The sequence below is a fragment of the Notolabrus celidotus genome, chromosome 8 (assembly GCF_009762535.1).
Source record: "Notolabrus celidotus isolate fNotCel1 chromosome 8, fNotCel1.pri, whole genome shotgun sequence".
Classification (NCBI taxonomy): Eukaryota; Metazoa; Chordata; class Actinopteri; order Labriformes; family Labridae; genus Notolabrus; species Notolabrus celidotus.
This window is the reverse complement of record NC_048279.1, coordinates 10,030,303-10,053,038: the sequence shown is the minus strand read 5'-3', so window position 1 is coordinate 10,053,038 and position 22,736 is coordinate 10,030,303. Positions and strand designations below refer to the sequence as shown.

General features: G+C 41.6%; 2 protein-coding genes across 2 annotated transcripts in view; one reads left to right on the top strand and one right to left on the bottom strand.

Moving 5' to 3' along the window:
* Nucleotides 1-12,146, top strand: part of psd2 (pleckstrin and Sec7 domain containing 2) — a 37,325-nt gene extending 25,179 nt beyond the window's left edge. The window contains exons 4-15 of the mRNA XM_034690907.1: nt 1,121-1,318; nt 1,662-1,742; nt 2,866-3,014; nt 4,773-4,831; nt 6,137-6,226; nt 6,380-6,423; nt 6,506-6,696; nt 6,836-6,906; nt 7,416-7,573; nt 8,148-8,292; nt 8,645-8,788; nt 9,275-12,146. Of these exons, the coding sequence (XP_034546798.1) occupies nt 1,121-1,318; nt 1,662-1,742; nt 2,866-3,014; nt 4,773-4,831; nt 6,137-6,226; nt 6,380-6,423; nt 6,506-6,696; nt 6,836-6,906; nt 7,416-7,573; nt 8,148-8,292; nt 8,645-8,788; nt 9,275-9,496 (1,552 nt within the window). The 3' untranslated portion in view covers nt 9,497-12,146. The remainder of the gene's footprint in view (nt 1-1,120; nt 1,319-1,661; nt 1,743-2,865; nt 3,015-4,772; nt 4,832-6,136; nt 6,227-6,379; nt 6,424-6,505; nt 6,697-6,835; nt 6,907-7,415; nt 7,574-8,147; nt 8,293-8,644; nt 8,789-9,274) is intronic.
* A 3,350-nt stretch (nt 12,147-15,496) lies between these two features.
* Nucleotides 15,497-22,088, bottom strand: purab (purine-rich element binding protein Ab). Its single transcript, XM_034690940.1, has one exon. It carries the CDS (start codon nt 21,995-21,997, stop codon nt 21,152-21,154), a length of 846 nt encoding a protein of 281 aa, XP_034546831.1. The 5' UTR covers nt 21,998-22,088; the 3' UTR covers nt 15,497-21,151.
* Nucleotides 22,089-22,736: the final 648 nt, after the last annotated feature.

Here is a 22,736-nt window from a genome sequence, read left to right as displayed (position 1 = left end):
CCTAGTGTTAATGGGGATTGTTGGGCTGTCGGAGCCAGTCTCAAGTGGGCACTTGAGGAACTGCAGGTTTCTGCACTCCTTCATCGTCCTCATTTTTCAACACCAGAGGTTAGCGCTTGGTTGAGGCACTAAATCTCTCTGTTCCTTTGATGATTCTTTGAATGGTTAGATGGAGTATGAGGTATTTGCTTGTTTGGACGTCGAATAAAACATGTTCATGGACAAGACACTACACTGCCCTCGATAAGGGCTTACTTGGTTTATGGCTCCAAGTATTTTTCTTAGTAGAGTAAATTGTCTCATTACCAGTATTTTGCCTTTTTTTTCTATTTCCAATAACGAATGAAAGAGCCTGAAAGAAAGCGTTTGTAACCTCAAACTTATGTTCAAGAACACCCTTCATTCATAAGAACTCTGCAAGTATGCTCTTAATAGCTAAGTGTTACATATGGTGCTTTTGACCCTTCTGTAACTCATTAAAAATGTGTGGGATTTCAATTGCTCCTGAGGGGTGATAGAGGACATTCCATCATTTGCAGAAATGTCCTGCCTCGTAGTCACACAGTTACACACATTCAGAGCTGAGATAGACAGCCTAGTGATCACCGTGAAATTGTCAATTAACTTGTTCAGTTGGAAATTGGCTTTTTGCTTGAGGGCAAGTTGATTGGAGTTGGAAGGGAGAAAACATCCTTTTTTTCTCCACATGGGCCTTAAAAACTCACTTTCCTAGCTCCCAGACTGTATCTGCCTCAAATGGAGGGATAGAAAAGCACCATAGATACTGCTTTTTATAATGCAGCACTTTTATTCAGATTATGCTTGAGGTTGTCCCTGAAAAATGTAATCAGCCTTTAGATTTACTGAATTAAATAGAACATGAAGTGACAGTGAAACTGGGTCAGTGTCATAACGGCAGTTCAACCTCATCTCACTTTTGTTTGTGTGTATGTAAACATGTGTTTGTGTAATTGGGGTTATCCTGAGATCTGCAGCTTCCTCTGTCTATTAAGTGAGTGGGCGTGTAACAAAGGATATGTGTTTCATTCATTAACCTTGGCACGTGTGTGTGTTTATGAGCGTGTGTTTATGTGTGTGCTTGCATTCTTCTCTCCTCCAGTGATGCCAACCTCGCAGACGTGCTGTCTGACTCAGAGGAGTGTGATTTGGGCAGTCTGGAGCGTTTGGAGCGTGGTAGCACAGACACTCTAGCCAACGGCTGCCGAGCGGACAGTGAAGCTGCCAAGAGGCTGGCCAAGCGCCTCTATCACCTGGAGGGCTTCAAACGCTGTGATGTGGCCAGACACCTGGGAAAGAAGTGAGCAGAAACACACACTATAACCCACACAAAGTAACACAATACCACACGCCGACACATGATAACTAATGAACTGACAAACACCAGACACAGACGCTAACATGTTTATATAGTCGCATGTTCAGTGTTACATATGCACAGGTAAACACAGATGAAGTGTTCTCATAGTGTACATATAACAACACCTTATGGACATTTATTAACACAATATCAAACATAATCTGCAAAGCTAACTATGTTCTTAAGACATCAATAAAAGAACAACAGGAATACTTTTATATAACACCTTCTTCTGCCTCCAGTGCCACGTCAATGAGCTGATGCTCTCTCTGTCTCTCTGCAGTAATGACTTCAGCCAGTTGGTGGCGTCCGAGTACCTGAGCTTCTTTGATTTCTCCGGCCTGTCGCTTGATCGAGCCCTGAGGTAATGCAAAGTCAGCTCTTGGAGATGATGAGTGTGTGAAGTAGACATCAATACACACGCATGTGTATTCTTCACTTTGCCTCTTCACTAGGCATTAGCTTTGTGCTAATCAAGCTGTCGTGTTGAGTACAGTGGGGCAGTGTGGCTGACTGCTGCGGTGCCGTGAGTTCATCTCTGTCTGACATGTTGCTGTCTCAAACCACCTCCTTCATGCCCTGTCCAGAAAGCCCCACTGTTTGTAGAAAGTCACATGTGACTTATAAAAGTCATCCTTTCATTCTGAACTGTTTTGATCTTAAACAAACATAAAAACTGTCTGTTTGAAGTAAAACACTACTCTCATTGTTTTATCTTAATGTTAACATTTAGACTGTTTAGAGGAGGTATCTGTAATCCACTCTGTTTATCTGATGGCAAGAAAATCAGCACTCTATTCTGCTGCTTCATTTATTATTCATGTGCTGCATTTATGCACTTTTACTCACTTAATAATATGCTGCTTTGTCTTTTGGTATTCGAAGTAATAATTTGGTTTATAAATTAATTACAAGTTCTCCAAGGCATTGTATTCTTGTTTGTTTTAATTTACTTTACCCCAAAGTCTAAAGCCCCCAAAAAAGACATTTATAGTTAAATACAAAAAAGTATCTCTATTCCAGAAGTTGAAACAGTCCATTGGTTTGCACATTGGCTTGAAAATGTTAGTTAATCATCTGAGTTTGGAAGTAGAATTCTCCGTAAATGCATTAAATAAACAATAGTCTGAATATTTCAGCTCTATAATAATCTATCATCTTATCATGTACAGTGTTAAATGATGAAACCTGTTGATGCTGGCATCCATTGACAAGATCAGATGTATTTAAATGTACTGTAGTGGATGTATGAGTGTAAATGTAATGAGAAAATGTAAAAAAAAACTGGATTTACTGGATGAGGTGTTAAGAAAATACCTCTCAGCTCTATTTCTCGTTTGTCATATATGTTCCAGGAATGCATTATTGGTAATCATTTCACTCCCTGCTGATCTTGTAATGTCATGTCATCAATCAATCAGTCTTTATTTACATATGGCCATTGCACAACAAATGATATCTGAAGACGTGTTACATGTGTGTGACAGAAACTTCTTGAGGGCCTTTCCACTGATGGGAGAGACCCAGGAGAGAGAAAGAGTTCTTGTACATTTCTCCCGGCGTTTCTGCCACTGCAACCCTCAGACACCCTCCTCTGAAGGTCAGAACCATGAGAGCGATGATGACGACGATGATGGTATGGATGAACAACGTTAAAAACTTCACAAAATATCACAGTGTATGCAATCATCTGTATTCATGGGTTTACTATTCACAACAATAACTGAAAGGTTTAACCTCATGTGTTTAAGGAGGCTACTTGCATATAATTTACAATGTAACAGTGAGCGGTGTATTTTAAATCCATTCACATACAGCATGAGCTGATCTTGATTTAGCAAGCAGGTATTTACTGTATGCAGTGCTGTGGATGTGTTTATAACATAAGATGTGTCTGCAGTATAAAGGCACTCAATCCACGGATTCCCCATGCTTCCTGGAAAACCTGGAAAACAGTGACCAATTTTCCAGTCATAGATAACGCATGGATTATGAGAGTTAAAGCAAAGTGTCCTGGAAAGTTATCTAAAAATACTTATTTCATATCAGAGTTCCCCAGAGCAGATATCATTGTCATCTGAAAGTAATATATTACATTAAGGATCAAGTAGTGACAGGACAGGAGTTTATGGACAATACTTTTAGGAACAGTAGTCACATCACACAGTAGCACCTGCAGACTGGATGATATTAAGGAAATATTACAACGTGGCCAAAAACTTGAATATTATAAGAAATATGTTTCAAATGTAAAATGACGAGTCACTGCTGGCTGCTCACTATAGTTTGTATTATGTGCATGAATTATGGTACTTTTTTTCTTGCCGTGTTATAAAAGGTGAATAATGTGGAATTGATTCGCATGTTTGGTTCAGTGGATAATCTAGCTTGTTTTGCGTGCAAGCTTTGATGATTGAACTCTGGCTCAGAGTTGACGCTGGTTTTAATGCATGTTGACCATTGTTTGGAGAGTTTGACACTGTTGGACACCGTGGTTAAATATGAGCAAGTCTAACAACAGTGCACTTTTTCTTTGCAAGCGTAGTCTGCTCAAATACAGTGCTGCATTGGTAAAGAGTGACAGCAAGATGGAAAACTGGCCTGCCGCGCCATACAGCTCCTAAAACAGCCACAGGTGCCTTAGCGCAGTATTGATGATTTATTTCTATGAAAATAAATAACAAGTGTGTGTTTGAATAGACAGGATTTGGGGGATGGGAAAAGATTTTTCAGAAATATTATACTTAACAGTAAAAAAAAAATCATCAAACATGATAATGTAAGACTATTTGACGACTGATAACAAGAAACACGGCTTGCACCCTGACATGTCGGTAGAGAACGGCACCTGCCGCTGTTTTAGGAACGACATTGGTAGAGAAAGGCATACGCAGCGACATGGTGCGGCAGGCCACTAGTTATGGAGTGGCATGGCAAAGGCCACTTTTTAATCTCGAACTGCTGCTGGTAGAATAATCGTATCAGGACATGAGGTGTAAAAACATTTGTAGCTGTGTTTCAAAGCACTGTTAAAGACTTCACTTAATATCATAGTAAAGGGGTTAAAGTACGTTGTGATGATCTGATTTCAGAGTCTATATTGAGGTTTTAACCATAATAGTGTGAAATACGGTTATGCTACCATTGTAATTCTTGTATTGATCATTTTGATGAATTGTCAGTGCAGAGTTGCAGTGAAAGGACAAGACATATTTTGAATCAGGCTACTTCTTAAAGGATCAAATTGATGTATGGGCACGATGCGTTCCTGCCATACGAGCTAAATTATTGCTGGAAATGCTCTGGAAAATGACCTCTAGAAAAGAGTGGGAACCCTGATTCATCACTGTGTGACATTAAGCTGACCTTGGCTTTGTGTGCTTTTCTGCTGTAGATGGAGCCCACACATTAACCTGCGCCCTTATGCTGCTCAACACTGATCTACACGGACATGTATGTACTATGGATCTTGGCTGTCTCTAACCCGTGAAGCAAAGTATCAACGCACTCCCTCATCCACACCTTCTGTTCCATCTATATCTCTTTTTTTGCCCTGTCTCCTCTCCTCTCCTCTTCTCTCCTCTCTGTCTTCCTCCCTCCTGCGACCTACTTTCTGACCTGTTTCTGTCTCTCCTCAAAAAGTCTCAAGTCTTCACTTTGAATGTGGAGCCCTGGGGTCAGGGCAGCATGTCATGATCGGTATCATACGTCCTAGGCTTTGCTTTTCCTTGACTCTCCTGCTCTCCGTGTTAAATGTACTTTTACGAAACATACCTCCTTTGACTAACATCCTCCCCTTTTCTCTTTTCAAATTCCTGTTCCTCCTTTTCAATCCTGCCCCTGCTAACCAAATGTGGTCCCTGGTCTGTTTCTGCCCCTGCAGGTGGTATGTATAACTATATTACTAAAACTGTCCTGTAAGAATCATATCCCTGTTCCTGTCTGCTTATATTAAGATTTAAGTCTTCATTTAAGATTAATGTCTGATAAGACGCACACTGAGCAATGTATTCATTATCTGATGTTTGTTTTTCATTGTTAAAAAACGGAACATTGTTCACCTGAGAGGAACGGTGGGCGGCTATTCAAATAAAAATGCATTACTGTGGAAAGAGATGAACTTTGAAGTTAGTGATAGTTTATCCAGGCAAATTATGGCTCTAAATCATATCACATGAACTATTTGCAAATATCATCAATCAATTAAGTGTAAAACATCATCCTCCAGTTTATTTGTACTTTGAGCTCCTGGCTGTCTCGTTTGTTATTTAGTCTCTCAGGATGAAAATTGGAATATAAAGCCACAAACATCATCACATTTCCATCATTTGTAACAGCAGCTGATCTATTCAGTTGTGTGAATTTGTGAAGGTTACAGGATTTCATGAAGACAGAGAGAGGCAGTGATACTTCCTTTTGTAGTCATGATTCAGCCTCTAATGATGCGTCATAACTCGGGGTATAAAACTGGAACCTGTCTGGTAAGCTGATAGTTATAAGACGATACTCGAGGTGACACAATGCTCAGCACCTATTCTAGCAAACTGGTAGCATTATACTGACACCAAGTGGACTCATGAGAAACTGCACTTCATGTTGAAGAGGAGTGTTGATACATGATGAGCTCTGGGACGATGAGCTTAGCTTGAGATTGAGAAATCTGTCTCCAGGAACATAAAAAGGAACCAGTACTCTTTGTTTTATCAAGATGAAGTATCACCTTTAACTTGAACTGATTGTTTCTGTTTCTCTCCTCAGAATATCGGGAAGAAGATGTCATGCCAACAGTTTATTAGTAATTTGGATGGCCTCAACAACGGCAAAGACTTCCCTAAAGACCTGTTAAAGGTACAGATCTTCTCCTGTAGGAGTTGAACCACCAACCAGCTAGCTTGTTTGTTTCCCCTTTATTACATTTTCTTTTACGTTTTTACACAGTAATGAAGTTTAAACAACCCAGTCCAAATACATGCTAACACTTCTTCTACCTGTCTCCCTTAGATCCTGTATAACTCAATCAAGAACGAGAAGCTGGAGTGGGCGGTGTGAGTATGCCTCTCAGTGTCTGTCTGAGACCCTCCAATATGTGCCGCTCAGCTTTATCTGAATGGATTTTTGTGTGTGCAGTGAGGAGGAGGAGCTAAGGAAGAGTCTGTCAGAGCTGGTGGAGGAGCAGTGTGAGGGAGGAAGTAAGCGTGTTGCCAGGGTAACTGACGGCAATAACCCTTTCATTGCCATTCCCATTTTATTAAACGCCGTCACCTACAAACATGGAGTGCTGACGCGCAAGAGCCACGCTGACATGGACGGCAAACGCAGTAAGTGTTTTGTTAAGGCACACACACACACACACACACACACACACACACACACACACACACACACACACACACACACACTAATGTTTAACTGAAGCCACCGTATTATGATTTGAAGTCTAACTTTATGTTATCTTAGCCCCCAGGGGTCGCCGTGGTTGGAAGAAGTTCTATGCAGTTCTTAAGGGGATGATCTTATATCTCCAGAAGGTACCGCATTTCGTCCTCTGCTCTGTTACCATAGAAACACACATCCACCATTGCTGTCATTGCGCTGGCGGATGCTGTTAGCTGCTCTGCTGTGTGTGTGTGTGTGAGTGTGTGTGTGTGTGTGTGTGTGTGTGTGTGTGTTAGTTATTGGCGAGGGACTGAGCTACAGAGAGCATTAAGGGAGGAAATGAGGCATGCCTGCTCTTCTCTGTGTTTGTCTCCCTCTGCTGTTAAAGTCCGTGCTCACCAAATGTAAGCTTCAGATAAATGAATCCGACATGCTTCTATTTCTGCCCAAAGCAGCTTCATTTAAAGAAATATATTTTATTTAATCTAGTTTGTTTGGATGTATGTAACAAGTATTTAAGACTGTGGCTTCAGTGAGTGGATTAAGGCACCGATGCACAGTGAACATGATCAGAGTGCTCTGTGTTCTCATCTTGTCAGACATACGTGACAGAACGTTAAATATAAAAAACATGACGGCATGGTTCCTCTTTCTCTCCCAGGATGAGTACAAACCCGATGCTGACATTTCGGAGGTGGACCTGAAGAATGCAGTGCGGATCCACCATGCGTTAGCAACTCGAGCCACAGACTATAGCAAGAGATCTTATGTGCTGAAGCTCAAGACCTCAGACTGGAGAGTCTTCCTGCTGCAGGCCCCGTAAGTCACCTATATCAAATTACACATTTCCATCCATGAGCAATACTGCTGTTTCTTTTGTATACTGCCAAAGTGGTCAAACGTAGAGGCAGAACAAATTAAATCTGTCTTCTCATTTAGTTCTGCAGCCTCTGCTTGTGTTTTCATAGCCTGCCAGTCACAGGTGGATTTTATGGTTGACCTAAAAGTCTGGAGAGGGATGTGCTGATGTGATACCAACGATCAAAGAAACAGTTTAAATCACGGTTTCTTTACTAAAGGAACACATTCACATTTAACATATGCAATTTAAGCCTTTGTAAGACCGATAATTGAAGCACATTATATCAGAATGACTCCTGATGCCAGTCACAGATGATTGAATAATGCCAAGTGAATCCTACTAATAGTCTTCTATAATGTTATTTAATACAGCCTCCAGTCAATCATGAAATGTTCTACCTGAGACACATCAATCAAGCAGTGTTTTCTTGTTTGCTCACCTTCTCTTTGCCCATTATCAACTCCTCTCTCTCTCTCTCTCTCTCTCTCTCTCTCTCTCTCTCTCTCTCTCTCTCTCTCACTCTCCATTCAGTGGGGAGGAAGAGATGATGTCTTGGATCTTCAGAATAAACCTGGTGGCAGCTTTGTTTTCTGCTCCCGCCTTCCCTGCAGCAATTGGCTCCATGAAGAAGTTCTGTCGACCCATTCTGCCGTCCTCATCCACCAGACTGAAGCAGGTACGTGCACGCGCTCACACACACACGCACGCACGCACGCACGCACGCACGCACGCACGCACGCACGCACGAAAACTGAAATCAGAGACAAGTGGGGATTTTTTTTTATATTATATATTATTATATTATATTATTATATAATATCATAATTATATAATATATACTGTATGTAATTATTTTTTTCTCCCTCCTCTTCATAGAAAACAACAGGAAAGCAGTATGCAAATCCTCCTCCTTTATTAAAATCTCCACACAGGGTTGGGCACTTTAACATTTTCTATTTGTGTCTGCTGGCATCTGATTGGCTGTTTTGGGTATCTCCCGGTTTTTCTCCTCGCTGTGATTGGTGCAGGAGGAGCAGCTGCTGAGTCATGAGAGCAAGCTGAAGCAGATGAGCCTGGAGCTGGAGGAGCACCGGAAAAACTCGCCCTCAGCTGACCCCAAAAGCCGCGAGTGGGAGGAGTTCCGGCTCAAAGAGCACTACCTCACATATGAGGTACAGGCTTTTTACAGCTCTGGTTAACTTGTCTGGGTTTTGTGTGTTTAGTTTCAACATGACTCAGTGTTTTTTTTTATGATAGTGCTGCTAAAAGCATGACATGCAATTTTTATGTTGTACCCATTCTTTTTTTAATTTATGATTTATATATATATATATATATATATTTTTTTTTTTACTAATAATATAGAAATCTTCAGTTAGCTTTCTTTATCCCATAATAATAATAATTAATAATTAAAGTGTAGTCTTTTTCTTTTTATAAAATTCAGATCATGTCAATAGAAAAATAGAGAGCTTATGTTTTTAGGTGTGTTTAGTTTTTACAAAAAACCCTCAATTAAAAAGATATTATCATAAATTTTGACATTTTTAATATACGTTCTAGCAAGCACAGTTTAAGATCGGTGGATACGTCTCATTTTTCTTACTTTCTTTTCTTTGTACACTTCCCCTTCTTCCTCTCCTCCCCTCTCTGAGCAGAAGACTCGATATGAGACGTACATCAGCCTCCTGCAGGCAAAGATTCGTGCAGAGACGGACGACCTTGAGAAGATCGAGGCCAGCGTGATGGGTGGCCTGATCATGGAGGGTGGCTTGGCTGGCCGAGAGTGCCACCTCCGCAAGACACAGTCCTCTCCATCCATTAGTCAGGCTCATGGCGGGCTGAATGGGAGGGCAGCTGCCTCAGGGCAGAGGAGCTGAGGGGAGAAAGGGGGACCAGGGACCACAGTCCAGAAAACAGCATCCCTCCAAACTCAACTAATCCTTCGAACTCTTACTGGGTTTTCTGTTTGTGTTTTCTCTGTGTCTTATGTTTCAGTGAGAGAACGGGCTGCAAAAAAACTGAATGCCCGTCACCAACCTTCCCAAACTTTTTAACCCAGGTGGAATGAGTTGCTGTCCTTAAGCAATAGATAAGACGAAGACTGCGCACTACCCATCAAGTGACCCTGCCAAACCTCATTTTTATGAACTTTTATTGTTGCACATTTAATAATCATAACTGTGATCCCTATTTATGAAATATCATCAGTATTATTTTGAGATGAAACTCAGAGCAATGCAGTTGTCTGTATTTGAAATGTGTTATTAGTTATGAGCAGAGCTTTGAGTAATTTATAGCATATTATTTTAAGGCCAGATAGAGTACAAAGAGAGACAGACTGCTCTCTGTCCTGTCCTCGTCCTCCAGTCCAGGAGTAAGGCAGTGTCTCACATTAAGATGGTACTACTGTAGCATTTTGGCCTTTATTTTTTTCTCTGTTGTTTACGCACCTAGCCAAACACAGGCGTGTTTAAGGACCTAAAGTACGGGTGGAGCGTGATGCCTGAAGATTCAACATATCTGTTACAGAGGTAAATAAACTCTGGAAGGAACTTATCAGAAGGTTCAAGTCCCTGTCATGTACAGTATATTTATTTATTTATTTAATCCTTCAAACCTTCATTTCCAGGGGTGCGCTGGTCATTTTAAGCGTGTTCTTCTTGACATTCAGACCATTTCAAACATACAGTACTTCAGTGTTAAAAGAACTGCCAAGTGGTACAACTCTGGTTTGGACTGTCTAATAAGCTGTTCCACCAGAGGAACTGGAGGTTGAGTGCCTTAGTGAAGGGCACCTCGAGACAAATATTGGAGAGATTTGGAGTGTGTCAGTCATTTGCTTCCCAGAGATATCACAAGTCTGTTCATGTGTTTTAAGCGGCCACTTCTCCAAATGCTCACTGCACTCAGTTATTTCTTGTTTTACTTCTCAAACCTTAACTGAAGAGAGTAACAGTACGTGGTGAACAAATCCATCGTACCATCTTTGTTTCACAAACTTAAACATCAAGACAGGACACACTGAGCTGAGCAAGCTGGAACAAAACGACACATGGTCGGATGTGAGAAGTCTGAAGAATGAAGTAAGGATCTGAAGAGGAACGAGTGGGTGCAGACATTATGAGTGGGCTGGAGGGTATATATATATAAGTGTGTGTGTGTGTGTGTGTGCGTGTGTGCATGTGTGCGCACATGCACAGGTGTGCTGAAACTGGAAGCAACATGAAGTAAATACAGCAGCGTCAGGATTGTGTCACAAGAGTTTAATGAGCATGTTTGCAGAGGAACAATATGATGGCCTTTTGCTGAACAACACTGCTTTTTCAATCAGGCCCGGCTCCATCAAAAGCATCTTCAGCCACAAGCACCCATTACCCCTCTGGTAAAACTCATACCTTTGATCCAACTGTATCTTGCTCTGGTCTAAAACGTATTGGTGAGGCTAGCATAGCTCCTTTATTCCTTCCGTCCTCGCTAACAAATGAAGATGCCTTTGACAAAGCTGGCCTTGATTTTTGGAAAACCTCAGAACTGATGGCAGAGTGTAGCAGCAGAGGAAGCCCAGGTTCATGTGATTAAGTCCAGACACCTGTCACCACGCTGAGAGGGAAACTGCAGCAAAACAACTGCACCAGCAGAGTAGCCATCAATACATTCTCCATGTGGCGAGAAGGAGGTTTTTTCTAAGAAGAGGACATCAGTTTGATTCTGTCCCTGTCAGCCACGAACGAGAAAACAGACTTCAGGCACACATTCTTCAGAGGAGCAGAGGAACACATCTCATGAAGCCTGTTTCTAATTGAAGAAGGACTTGTGTAATATGAGGGAGTGGATGTTAGAGCGGGGTGGCGCTACTGCTGTTTGAGAGCACCTTAATTGATTCCAACCCACCAAAATACACACACACACACACGCACACACATTTTCTCTATGTAATTAGCTTAAGACACAACTGTAGATCAGTTAACATAGCGTCCCCTCGGCCTCAGCGTGGCTCAGGGGCAGACCACATACCTGGAGCTGTGGATACAGACAGTGTGAACAGTGACATCTACGGTTCTAGATGCAGCACCTCTGCTGCTTTGTATGTCATATTTGTAGTTCTGATTGGACCTGGGATCCTCCTGGAGCTGAGCTGGAAATCTGAAGTCACAGCTGGAATCCTGGAACTGATGACGTGTACAGACCAAAACGCTGAAGAGGAGCAGAAGTTTCAAAGAGAGAGAACCCTTTTATAAAGCTGTATTGTTAGGATAAATAACTGCTTTCTATACTCACTTTGGCTGTTGTGATAACCATTGTTTCCCAATGTTTTAGGGTAGGCCTGTGCTGTATTATAGGATGGTGACAAAACAGACTTGTTATTATGTTTTATTTAAAAAATGTCAACTTTGGCACTTTGATGTCAGCATTGGATCTGTCTCTTTGTTTGTATATCTGAACTTTTTGACAGGATGCTCACACTATGTAAAGGACATATTTACTGAATATTTAGTCCGTGCTTCATAAAGTAAACTTTTATACGGATGATCGTGTTGGTTATTCACCTTTTCTGTAGGTTACATCTGCGGTGTGCGAACAAGGATGCCATTGTATCGCTGAAGTTATATATTTATCATACAGCGTTTCCAATAAACACAAATCTATTGAAGATACTATTTAGAATACTCAGCCTGTGGGTAAGGACTCAATTTAAAGTGAGTTGTTTGTCTGAGCCAGTTGAAAACAGGTGTTAACTAGACCACAGCAATTTATAGCCACAGACACTTTCCAGTCACCTTGTAAGAACATTAAATACCCACATGTCCTTGCAGAGTTCTACAGTATTTTCATGCAACAGATCAAGTTTCATTCCCTCGGCTTTCGCTGATTTTGGCCAAACTTCTGTATTTTTATTGTGCAGAAAGGTTCCATCATCTGGAGTAAATATGTTCTCAGTCTAAAAATCAGTGTGCAGCTCTACCTGCACACTACCTTAAAACTATTTCTGCCAATGAGAAACAGAAGTTCATGCGTGTGTACTACTGTCCAGAGCAATCTATGTGCTGACTAAAGTATCTTTGAGACAGCCTCAGACTCTCCAAATCTGTCAGCTCTGGATCTTATGATTGCAAACTTACAAGAGTTTAATCATTTTTGCGACGTTTAACAAAAATCAGAACAGTTTTGCAATCAAAAGGAGCATAAACTTCATGTTAATTTAACGTCAGATGGTCTGAATCTGAAGAAAATAACTTTAAGGTTCTGCCCACAGCCAACACCCTCACCCTCCTTGCTTGTTATTTGGTTTGGTCTAAGCCCTCATTTACATATCCCTGACCTTGTATGAGATGCTACTTCTGTTGGTAGCTAACTGGAGGAGTCCTACTTGAGATGACTAGTCTTCTCATCACTGAGGTCCACCATCCTCTCTGTGGAGGAAACTAACTGTTATCACAACTCTAATAAACAAGGACCTATCAGAGCAGTGTATGAAAAATAAACTAAAGGTGCTCACAAGCCAGTTATAATAACAGCAGTCAAAAGATGCTTAAATGTGGGCGCTCACATTTAAAAAGAATAATAATTAAACTTAACTCACCCAATAAAATGTAAGATTTCTTGGACTACAGGCTTTATTTCTAATAACTGCATTGCTTGGACATAAAGAAGAGGTATAGTGACTTAATTAGCCATGGTGAAACCTCACAGGACACCCAGTTGCAACCCCCCGACTCAAGAAAGTATAAACAGAAAGGTTATATAAAAAAGACACCCAATATCTTCATGCCATTTATTGCACAGTTATAAAGGGTTAATAATTTTGAAGACCAAACCTGTTATTTTTGTCAACCAGTTTGAAACCTTTTGAAGTCTACTGTATGTTCAGACATTTGAAGCATACAGCCTAACTGGTTGACAGCTTTTGAAAGCAGCCTGAATGGGTCGTTTGAGGATCTGCAGGTTTTGGCACTGTCCTGTTGACTTCATGTGATATATTTGAACTTAACAGAAATTTGTTTTGGGATTACAAATGTGGACTTCACCTTTAAGTCAAAGTACTAGTGAAGTCATTAAGAACTACTACAACTTTGAAAAAAAATCTAGATCAAATTCGAGATTTCAAAAAGACTTGGTTTTCATGTTTGTTTTTTTCACTATGAAATAACTGATAAATAGAAACAGGTTAGCTAAAATCAAAATACTGCAGCATTTTAATTAAAGTTTTTATTCTCAGGCCATACTAAAATTGGGCACTGGACAATTCATTTAATTTGTGTGGTATCACAATCTACATGGTAGGGTGCTTGAGCTGTTGTTCTGAAAAGTGCCTGTCCAGCTGCAGACATGTTGATATGTCTCAGTCCAGCTCTGTCCACTCAGTTCATGCTGATATTTTTCACCCTGAGATACCTTTTCTGAAATGAAAGTTAATGGAGGTTTATCACAGGCATTTCTGACATTACTCTTGGTTGTCATTTACAAAAACTACAACAGCTGAAAACTGTCATGGAGACTTGAATAACTGCACTTAAACACTCGTACACAGAAATGACCCCTCTGACATAATTTGATACCTGGCTGTGGTAATATAAAATATTAAAACTTTTAAAACTGTTTCAAGCTAGTATGAGAAGAAGTCATGAGCACATTTTACAACTGGGCTTTGAAAGCACCATATTAATATATATTTTGTTAAGTGTTTTACACGATGGAGGTGTCTGAAGTTATTCATTTAATTCTGATTGACAATATCATATTACTTACTAGTTTGTGTTATTCAACTTATTTATATAAGAAGAGTATTTAACCAAAGGAATATTTTTAAAGAGGTTAAATGATTAGATCAGAATCATCTTGTAATCGAGTTCAAGCCAGTATGTCAGCTAAAAAAATCCTTTTAGCATCGTCCTGACCGAGCACATTACCAGGCTGAGAAGGTGCTCACTCATCTTTTCTTCACATTACACATCACAGTACCCTACATGATAATGCTACATGATAATGCTGCACAAAAGCTAGAGCCAATAGCTAACCTCAACATGTCCCCCCTCCATGTGTACATTAGTTTGATAAGGTTCAGATGAGAAGGCAGCCCAATCAGAACAGAAGGACTTAAAACTGATTGAACTGAACTCATTTATCATTGTGCTACCAAAAGACAAACGTCCAGTTGATACTTAACGGTTTAATATTTTCTTTGGCTATTATAAAAAACTAATCCCAGTCTGTTCCCACATCCCCTTCTCCAGATCACAACACATATGCTATTTACAGTGTTTCATCCACAGTGACTGAGAATTTCATGTTCAGCACTTGATTTCCATCGTTTGCTGCTCTGACCTGTTGCCTTGTGCAGACTTCAAAATCCTCACTAGGCTGACGACAGCTGATGCTACTCTGTCAACAGCAAGTCTTCTAAATAACCGTGGAGAGAAACTGACGCTCCACCTTTCATTTTCACCACGAAGTCCAGAACAGACGTCTGGAGGAGTGTTCAAAATCTGGTGTTTATAACTACCCACAATCGCAACTTAGCATTAACATATTACAAACATCTTTGGAAGGATGATTTATAAAATCACCACAGGCAGTTGGCATTATTGAATTAAGTAAAGTCTAATTCTGAAGTTATATTTTGGGCATTATCGCCTTTTTTATTAACGGATAGGACAGCTGGAGAGAGACGGTCGAGCCTGCGACCGCTGCGACCGCTGCGACCACTGCGACCGACGAGGGCTGTGGCCTCTGTACATGGGGCACACGCTCAAACCACTAGAACAAGGGCGCCCCAGTAAAGTCTAATTTTACCATTCTTCATATATGACCCTTGTGTTATCAGATCAACCTAACCTGGTTGATCGCAGTGTTGAGACAGCTGTGCACAGACAGGGATGTGTGGAATGACCTTTTATTGCGCGATTAGTCATTTTTCAGACAACAAGGCTCCCCAAACATTAAAACAAACAACAATGTACAAAACAGCATAGCGTTTTTGCCATCAACGGAAATTTAATAAGGTAGTGAGAGTACATAACAGAAAGTAATGAAGTGTAAGGACGCGAGTTATGATGATGTTGAGATGTAAAGAATGAGCTTGATGTCAAAGCCAAAGTAAGCACCATCGTCATGTAGTCAGGAAAGGCCATATTTCAGTAAGAAATATTCTAGAGGGGGTGAGGAGAGATTAAACATGATACAAGAGGGTTGTTATCACAGTTTTCAGACATTTTTACCAACTAAAAAAAAAGAACAATACCGGTGTAGCACTACTTTATCATGCAATTTACTTTAGTAAACCTTCTGACACACAGACAAAATATACTTCAATAAGTAGAACTCAATACATCTCTGTCCAGCAATAAGTCACAAAGCCTGTAATTTATACTCTTTGAATGTGAGATCCCTATCAAAAATAATATGCAGATTTTTATTTTCTTAATATATCTAAAGTGCAAGTATTTATCCATTTTTATTCAATGCTTTCTGTAAGTATAAAATACAAAGGAAAAAAACAGCAATATGTTTTTCCTGTTTACATGTTATATTTTCTGAAAGGAGGAGCATCATATATAACAAACCATATATATATTTATATATATACACACACACACCACAGATAAAATATTTTTGAAAGATACAACATATTATCTCATATGGGGATGGTAAAGGGATTTAGACCGAATGGTGACATGGGATATGTTCATTGTGCATTGACCCCATCCCTTAAAATCCATGATCCATTTCCCAACATTTGAAAGAACTTCTTTACAGCTGAACACGACAGTAGCCTGTACAATCTGCAAACACGATGGACCCTACAACTCAGTGTGTGTGCAAACAGAAAGCGTGCTGAATGAGCTCCTCTGTCAGTGGTTTATGGTGAGTCATTAGTGCTTGGCTTTGACCAGAGGCTGCAATTGGCTGTGTGATTAACCAGGAACTCTGAATGGCCAATGAAACACTACAACACTGAAACCAAAAACAGAGCAGATTCTGTCGTCTAAAACACCTCATGGAGATTTCTTCTGTTTTCAGACGGTACTTGTACACCCACATTTTAATCGCGGAAAGTTGCTGTTATCAGTCATATACATGTGGCTGTTTAAGTGCGGTCAGAAACATGGAAGGAAGTATAATCTTCCAACTCAAGACACAGGGAACAAGCAAACAAAGCACCTACAACGTCAGCCATCATAGCAATCTGACTATGAGTGCATGCAACGAGTAACTACTTCTGCATTTTGAGTTACATCTATCATCTTTACCATCGATCAGAATGTGTAAGACATGGTCGAGTCACGTTTTATTTAACGGACAAAAAGCTTTTTTTTTTAGATCAAATGTGATGTGATGAACTCTGCAGGGATCACAGAGAAGAGACAGGACAGCATCATGATTCGGGATTGCTACGATGGCTACCGCTGTATCTTAAATCAAGACATTATTTTTCTCAGTGCTTTAGTGCACCTACAACCATACAGAGCACACAGCTTGATCACTGACGCTTCATACAGAAAGCAGGACAGAAAAAAACTTTTCTTCAAACTATTTCGCATTTGAGTCCCAGAAATGGATGACGATATAATGTGATTACAACATGGCTGCAAGGTCACTCCAGGTTTGGCTGTGACACTGGATGAGGTCCCAAAAACTGAGAAATCACATTCCATCACATTGTTTTCAGCAAAAATCACAAGTACCCACCCCTCCTCTGTAATTCAGGTAAAGCTACTTTCCTATATAGACAAGTCATGAAACACAACACAATCATTCTGCACGAAAACACAACTGACCCAGTAGCACCTGCCAAATACAGTCTCTAACAAAACAAGACACGTCTTTTAATCTTTAAGAATAAGTGTGCGTTTAATAGTGTGAGGCATTCATAAAGTGAACTATGAGCAGGTTTAGGCTCTCCTTATATTTGGCCGTAAGAGAAAGAGAGAAAGGAAGTGTCGTATTTCCAGTCTTCATGTAGCATGAGCCTCCAAGAGGCCTGAATTTAATCAAGCTAAAGCTAGGACACTTTGGAGAGTAAGTGCTGAATCACAAAAGAAAGTCCAGATTCATGTTGAACTCGAGATGAACTCAGAACGACCTCAGATGTGCTTTGCTGGGCACATAGTCATTGGTGGCTTTTATATGTTTGATGGAAATAGTCTTTAAATAGTTCAAGGGGCAGTGTGAGGAAATAACGTCAGTTCTGCGAGAGGGGAAGAGATTTCTCCTCTTCTCCAAAACTGAGAAAAAAAAAACTACTAACTGGCTGACAGACGGGTCAGTAGGTCGTGCTTGGCTGCTTCTGGTAAGCCCCCCACAGTGCAGTGCCAGGCTTCATAAGGCCTTTCACCAGAACACAGAGACAAACCTGAGCCAAAATGTCCTCCGTAGAACAGATGGAATTTCCTTGAACATTATTCTTGGCTCAGTTGTTGCAGCCATGCCCAATCAAACACAGATCAACTTTTATAACTAAGGATTCAAAGTACTTTTGATTCTGTTTTACCTCGAGTGCTTTCCACTTTAATCTAGCCTCAGATATCTCGTATGTCTGGCAGGCCCAGGCTGTAACAACATTAGCAGCTTTTATCCAGCTGAGGTCTCTTAAGCTGCGATCCATGCAGTCTGTGTCTCCTCATCATGCCACCTTAATGGCATGTTACTCTGACATGGCCTGTGACCAGCTCAGTCGTACTAAGAGGTGTAGTCCAACCTACTTTAAATACAGCTGGTAGGTGGAATAACCACTTGGGGGCATGATTTGTTAAAACTCACGCTAGTGGAAGCCTCGAGGTTGAGAGGGTCACAATGAAGGACAGGACTATGTGTCTGACAGAGGGTACACAAGAGAAGGATTGAGATCCTCACTGTCAACATAACAAGCCTCTCTTCTGTAGGTGTCCTTGGTTCAATCATGGTTACTTAACTCATGCTAAACGGCGGACAAGCTAAAGCCAAATAAAGTTCACCTGTGGTGGGCAGTCTCAAGTAAGAGAGAACACCCTGCACACCTCTACCATTCAAATACTTCAGAGGCCTCCAAACACTCGGATAGCATCATGAGGCCTAAACAAGGAAAGACTCTGTGTGTGTGCGTGTGTGTGTGTGTTTGTGTGTGTGTGTGTGTGTGTGTGTGTGTGTGTGTGTGTGTGTGTGTGTGTGTGTGTGTGTTAGCCCCTACTAGACCCAAGCCCTAAGATACTATTGAACTTCAGCGTGGGTCCCCCGCACCAGGGCTGACAGAGACAGTTAGGAAGACTGTCTGTGTTGTTTGTGTTTTTGTTAGTGGAGGAATGACGGGGAAAGGGTTTCTCTGGAAGGGAGACGTAAAACACCCAACCTAGTCTACGCATACTGATAGACAAACAAGGCAGCCTACTGGTTTACAGAACATGACATGAAAATAGCTCACTACTAGTCTGACTTTTTTCACTTTTGAAGAAGTGCATTAGAAGAGAGACTTCACATTTTGGAAATAAAATGCATCAACCTTATCATCATGCTTTCGAATATCTACTGATCACATAGCCTATACATGTTTCGTCTTTTAATAGTCTATACACGTGATACAATGCCGCTATTGGCACGCACACAATATTGCACACTAATATGAAATGTCCTACACAAGTCAGTGGCTTCCTCTCTGCCTGGGTGGCAGAAACCTGACACCTCGTGGACAACATAATGTGGAGAAAAAACTCTGAAGAGAAAAAAAGGATAAGAATAAAAATAATGCAAAAGTGACATATTCTGAACGGCGAGGCCCCCATGGAGCAATAAAGGGGCTGTAGCACCATAAAGAGATAGAAACTGCCTCGGCCCGGCACTGAGGCCTCTACACGCACTGGACTGCACTCAGACTGACGGCATGGGACCGGCCGGCTGGTCTGCCAGGCTGGCTGACTGCCTGGCTCTTTAACAGCATCCATCTCACCTCTGACGAATAGCCTCATCCAGCCACTCCTGATTTAGCTTTTTTTGTTGTTGCTGTTTTTTTGTTTTTTTACATTACGGTGCATATAGTGTACTTAGCCTCCACACACCCAATGCTGCCACAGGCAGTACATCATGGGTCATCCTGCTGTTCCAGGCAGACACATTTCTACTCTGAGAGGCCAGCAGGCCAGGGTTGCTGCTAGGGATACTGGGGTTTAGGGTGCGATCACATTGAGCCCCCCCCCCCACCCCCGTTTGCAAAGTTTACGTTTGTAGCACCTCATCTCTCTGAAGGGCCTGATACAGCTTGGAGCTCTGTTTCTGTCCACTATCATCGTTGGCCCCATGCTCCTTGCAGCCTTTCAGCTTACTTTTGTTGTTGCCACCCATGTTCCTTGCACCCCAGGGGTGTGATCCCGCAGCCCTGGCGAGAATATATTTCAGCCAACATATCAGCACTCGTAAATGAAAACGGACAGCGGTCGAGGTCACAGACCATCCACGTGAGAACACGTAAACGAGTGGAGTGTATAAGGCACGGGTCGTAATGACGTCAGAGAGGATGCATTGCCTCACTGCGCTCTGCGCTGACGCATCTTTTTTTGTTTTGTTTCCACGCCTTGCGCTCCCACGAGTGGACCTTATCATTTTGCATCCCCCACCCCCCAGAGGAAAAAACAACAAAGTAACAAAGAAAAACTTAACCCACAGAAAACGTGGGTGTCTTAATAAGGATTTTTTTTTTACAGCTGATTCACAAAATCATAATTATTACATCTAAGTTAGCACTTTTTTCATTAAAGTTTATATGGACATGGTGCAAGAGGGTTGATATTTAATAAAGGAGCTCAGAAATAGATTAATCCCATTTGTTTGAGGTGCACAAAATAGGTAATTTATAATTTGAGTTTCGATCTTTCCATTATAGCATAAGAGGAGAGCTTTCTTTAGCCCACTGTGTTTAAGGTCATATTAAAGACTATAGCCCACTTATGCCAAACTTCTTTCAAACATGAGCTTGTACGCATGCTGACAGGTGTTTACAGGCCTGCAGTGCTGCGTTCTGCAATTCATACACTTTTTGAGCACTTTCATATTAATTCTGCGTACCTTATAATAAACTATATATCTGGTTTCAGGTTTTGGTTTCATAAAGTCTACAATATATTCTCTTTGTGCTGATGTCAAATATTCGATCTACATGAAGACTGTCATTTATATAATAGACCTCTGGTTTTATGTTTGATTAAAACTTAGCATATGACCAGTTTGAAAACATTTCAACATTTTTTAAATAGCTTTGATGTGTGCAAAATCTGTCATTTGATAGAGATATAAACACTCTTCTCATTGTCATTTAAATCAAGTAGGAAACAGTTCGTATCTTACAATTCAATCCTTGATAGCAGCGGCTTACTGTTTCATGGGTGGTAAGTGGGGTGACATCCAGTAAAATGAGCGAGGAGACAGCAGAGGTGCTGCCATTTCTGTGGAGGTTGTGTGTGTGGGGTGATTCCCTTGGAAATTCTCTCTCTATTTTACAGTTAAAAGTCTCATTTACTCAGAGTTCAGTTTTGTCTTTGTTGTTTCATTTTCTGCTCTTAAAATCCGCGTCAGTCATCTTCGCCGTCATCTCCACCGTGCGGGCCCTCAGACAGCAGTTCGGAGGCCCGTTTCTCTCTACTCCTCTCCTGGATCTTCCTCATCTCCTCCGCGTATTTACAGAAGGTGTTGCCGAATTTGGACCACACTTTGCACGGAACGGTAATGGAGTTCCGGTACGTGGGCTTCACCTCGCTGACCCGCATGAAGACCCCGTACTTATTGGAGCCCACGTCGAAGAAGAAGCGCTTGTTGTCGACCGTGAGCGAGGTGCCCTCCGGGAGCTCCGCCGGCTCTTCGTCCACACCGTAGTCGTCAATGAGTTTGGCCAAAGCGTCGCGGAACTCGATGAGACCCTGCGCTGGCAGAGCAATAGTCTGGCCTTGCGCGCTTCCCAATCCGGGCCCCCGGTTAACGGTCTGTCGGATCCTCAGGAACCGCCCCCTCTGGTTCTCTTTGAGATCCATATAATATTTCCGATTCTCCCGCACTAGGAATTCGCTCTTGAGCGCTCGCCGGGGCTCATCCTGCACCATGTCCGGATTACTCGGGCCCAGCTGGGCGTAATGTTCGATAAAGTCCCCGAGATAATCGCGGAACTCCACGGCAACCGACATGGAGAGAGTGAGGCGGCTCTTGTTTCCCCCAGCCCCGACCTCGGCTATCTTTAGGAAGCGGCCTTTAACATTCTGTTTTACATCAAGGTAAAAGCGCTTGTTCTGGATGTCGACGCGCTTAGAGGCAAGCTCCTCGGTGTCGTGCTGCAGCCGGGACATGGCACCCATCGCGCCCGGGGGCAGCGAGCCGGGGCCTGCGGTGGGCCCTCCGTGGTCACTGCCACTGTCTCTGTCCGCCATGATGCTGCCTCCCTGCTTTACCTTCCACCGTCTCCCTCTGCCTGCTGCAACCTCGACTGCCCGTCAAACCGCTCCGCCGCTCTATCGCGAGACGAGAAGGAGAGGAGGAAAAAAAAAATGAAAGCGACTGTAGTCAGAGTTACACTACTCAGAGCAGGCTGCGTTCAAGACAACAAGGCTTTGCAACGTTCTGCAGATTTTTACTTCGACCTTTGGTGAAGCTGAATATTGTTAGTGAAAGTATACTTCCCAACCCAAATCCAGTCTACAGCTCTGCAGTACCAACACCAATCCAGATAGATGACAGTCTTCACGTAATTAACCCTCCTGTTATGTTGGTTTCTCATGAACAGTAATAATGTTCCAGGATCAATTTAAACGCGGGGCATATTTAATTATCCAAAAGTGTAAGAACCCCCCAAAAATCCCAATAAACATTTTTTAAATCTCATTATTAACTCCATTACTAACCATTTAAATCAATATTTTGTGCAATGGCGTTCTTTAATTGTTCCAGATCATTGTTTAATGAGGATATCTCACTTGTTTTGAATGAAAATTCATGTTAAAATGGTGTGTGTGTATGAGTGGGTGAAATATGTCACACAGTTGCAAAGAAACAACTAGTATTTGACACTTCTGACCCCTCTTAGCCTCCACTTTGACTGCCGGGTCAAATTGACCCACAAACAGTATATCTATAAACATGCAGGGGGGTTTGCAAATATGTGAAATCAAC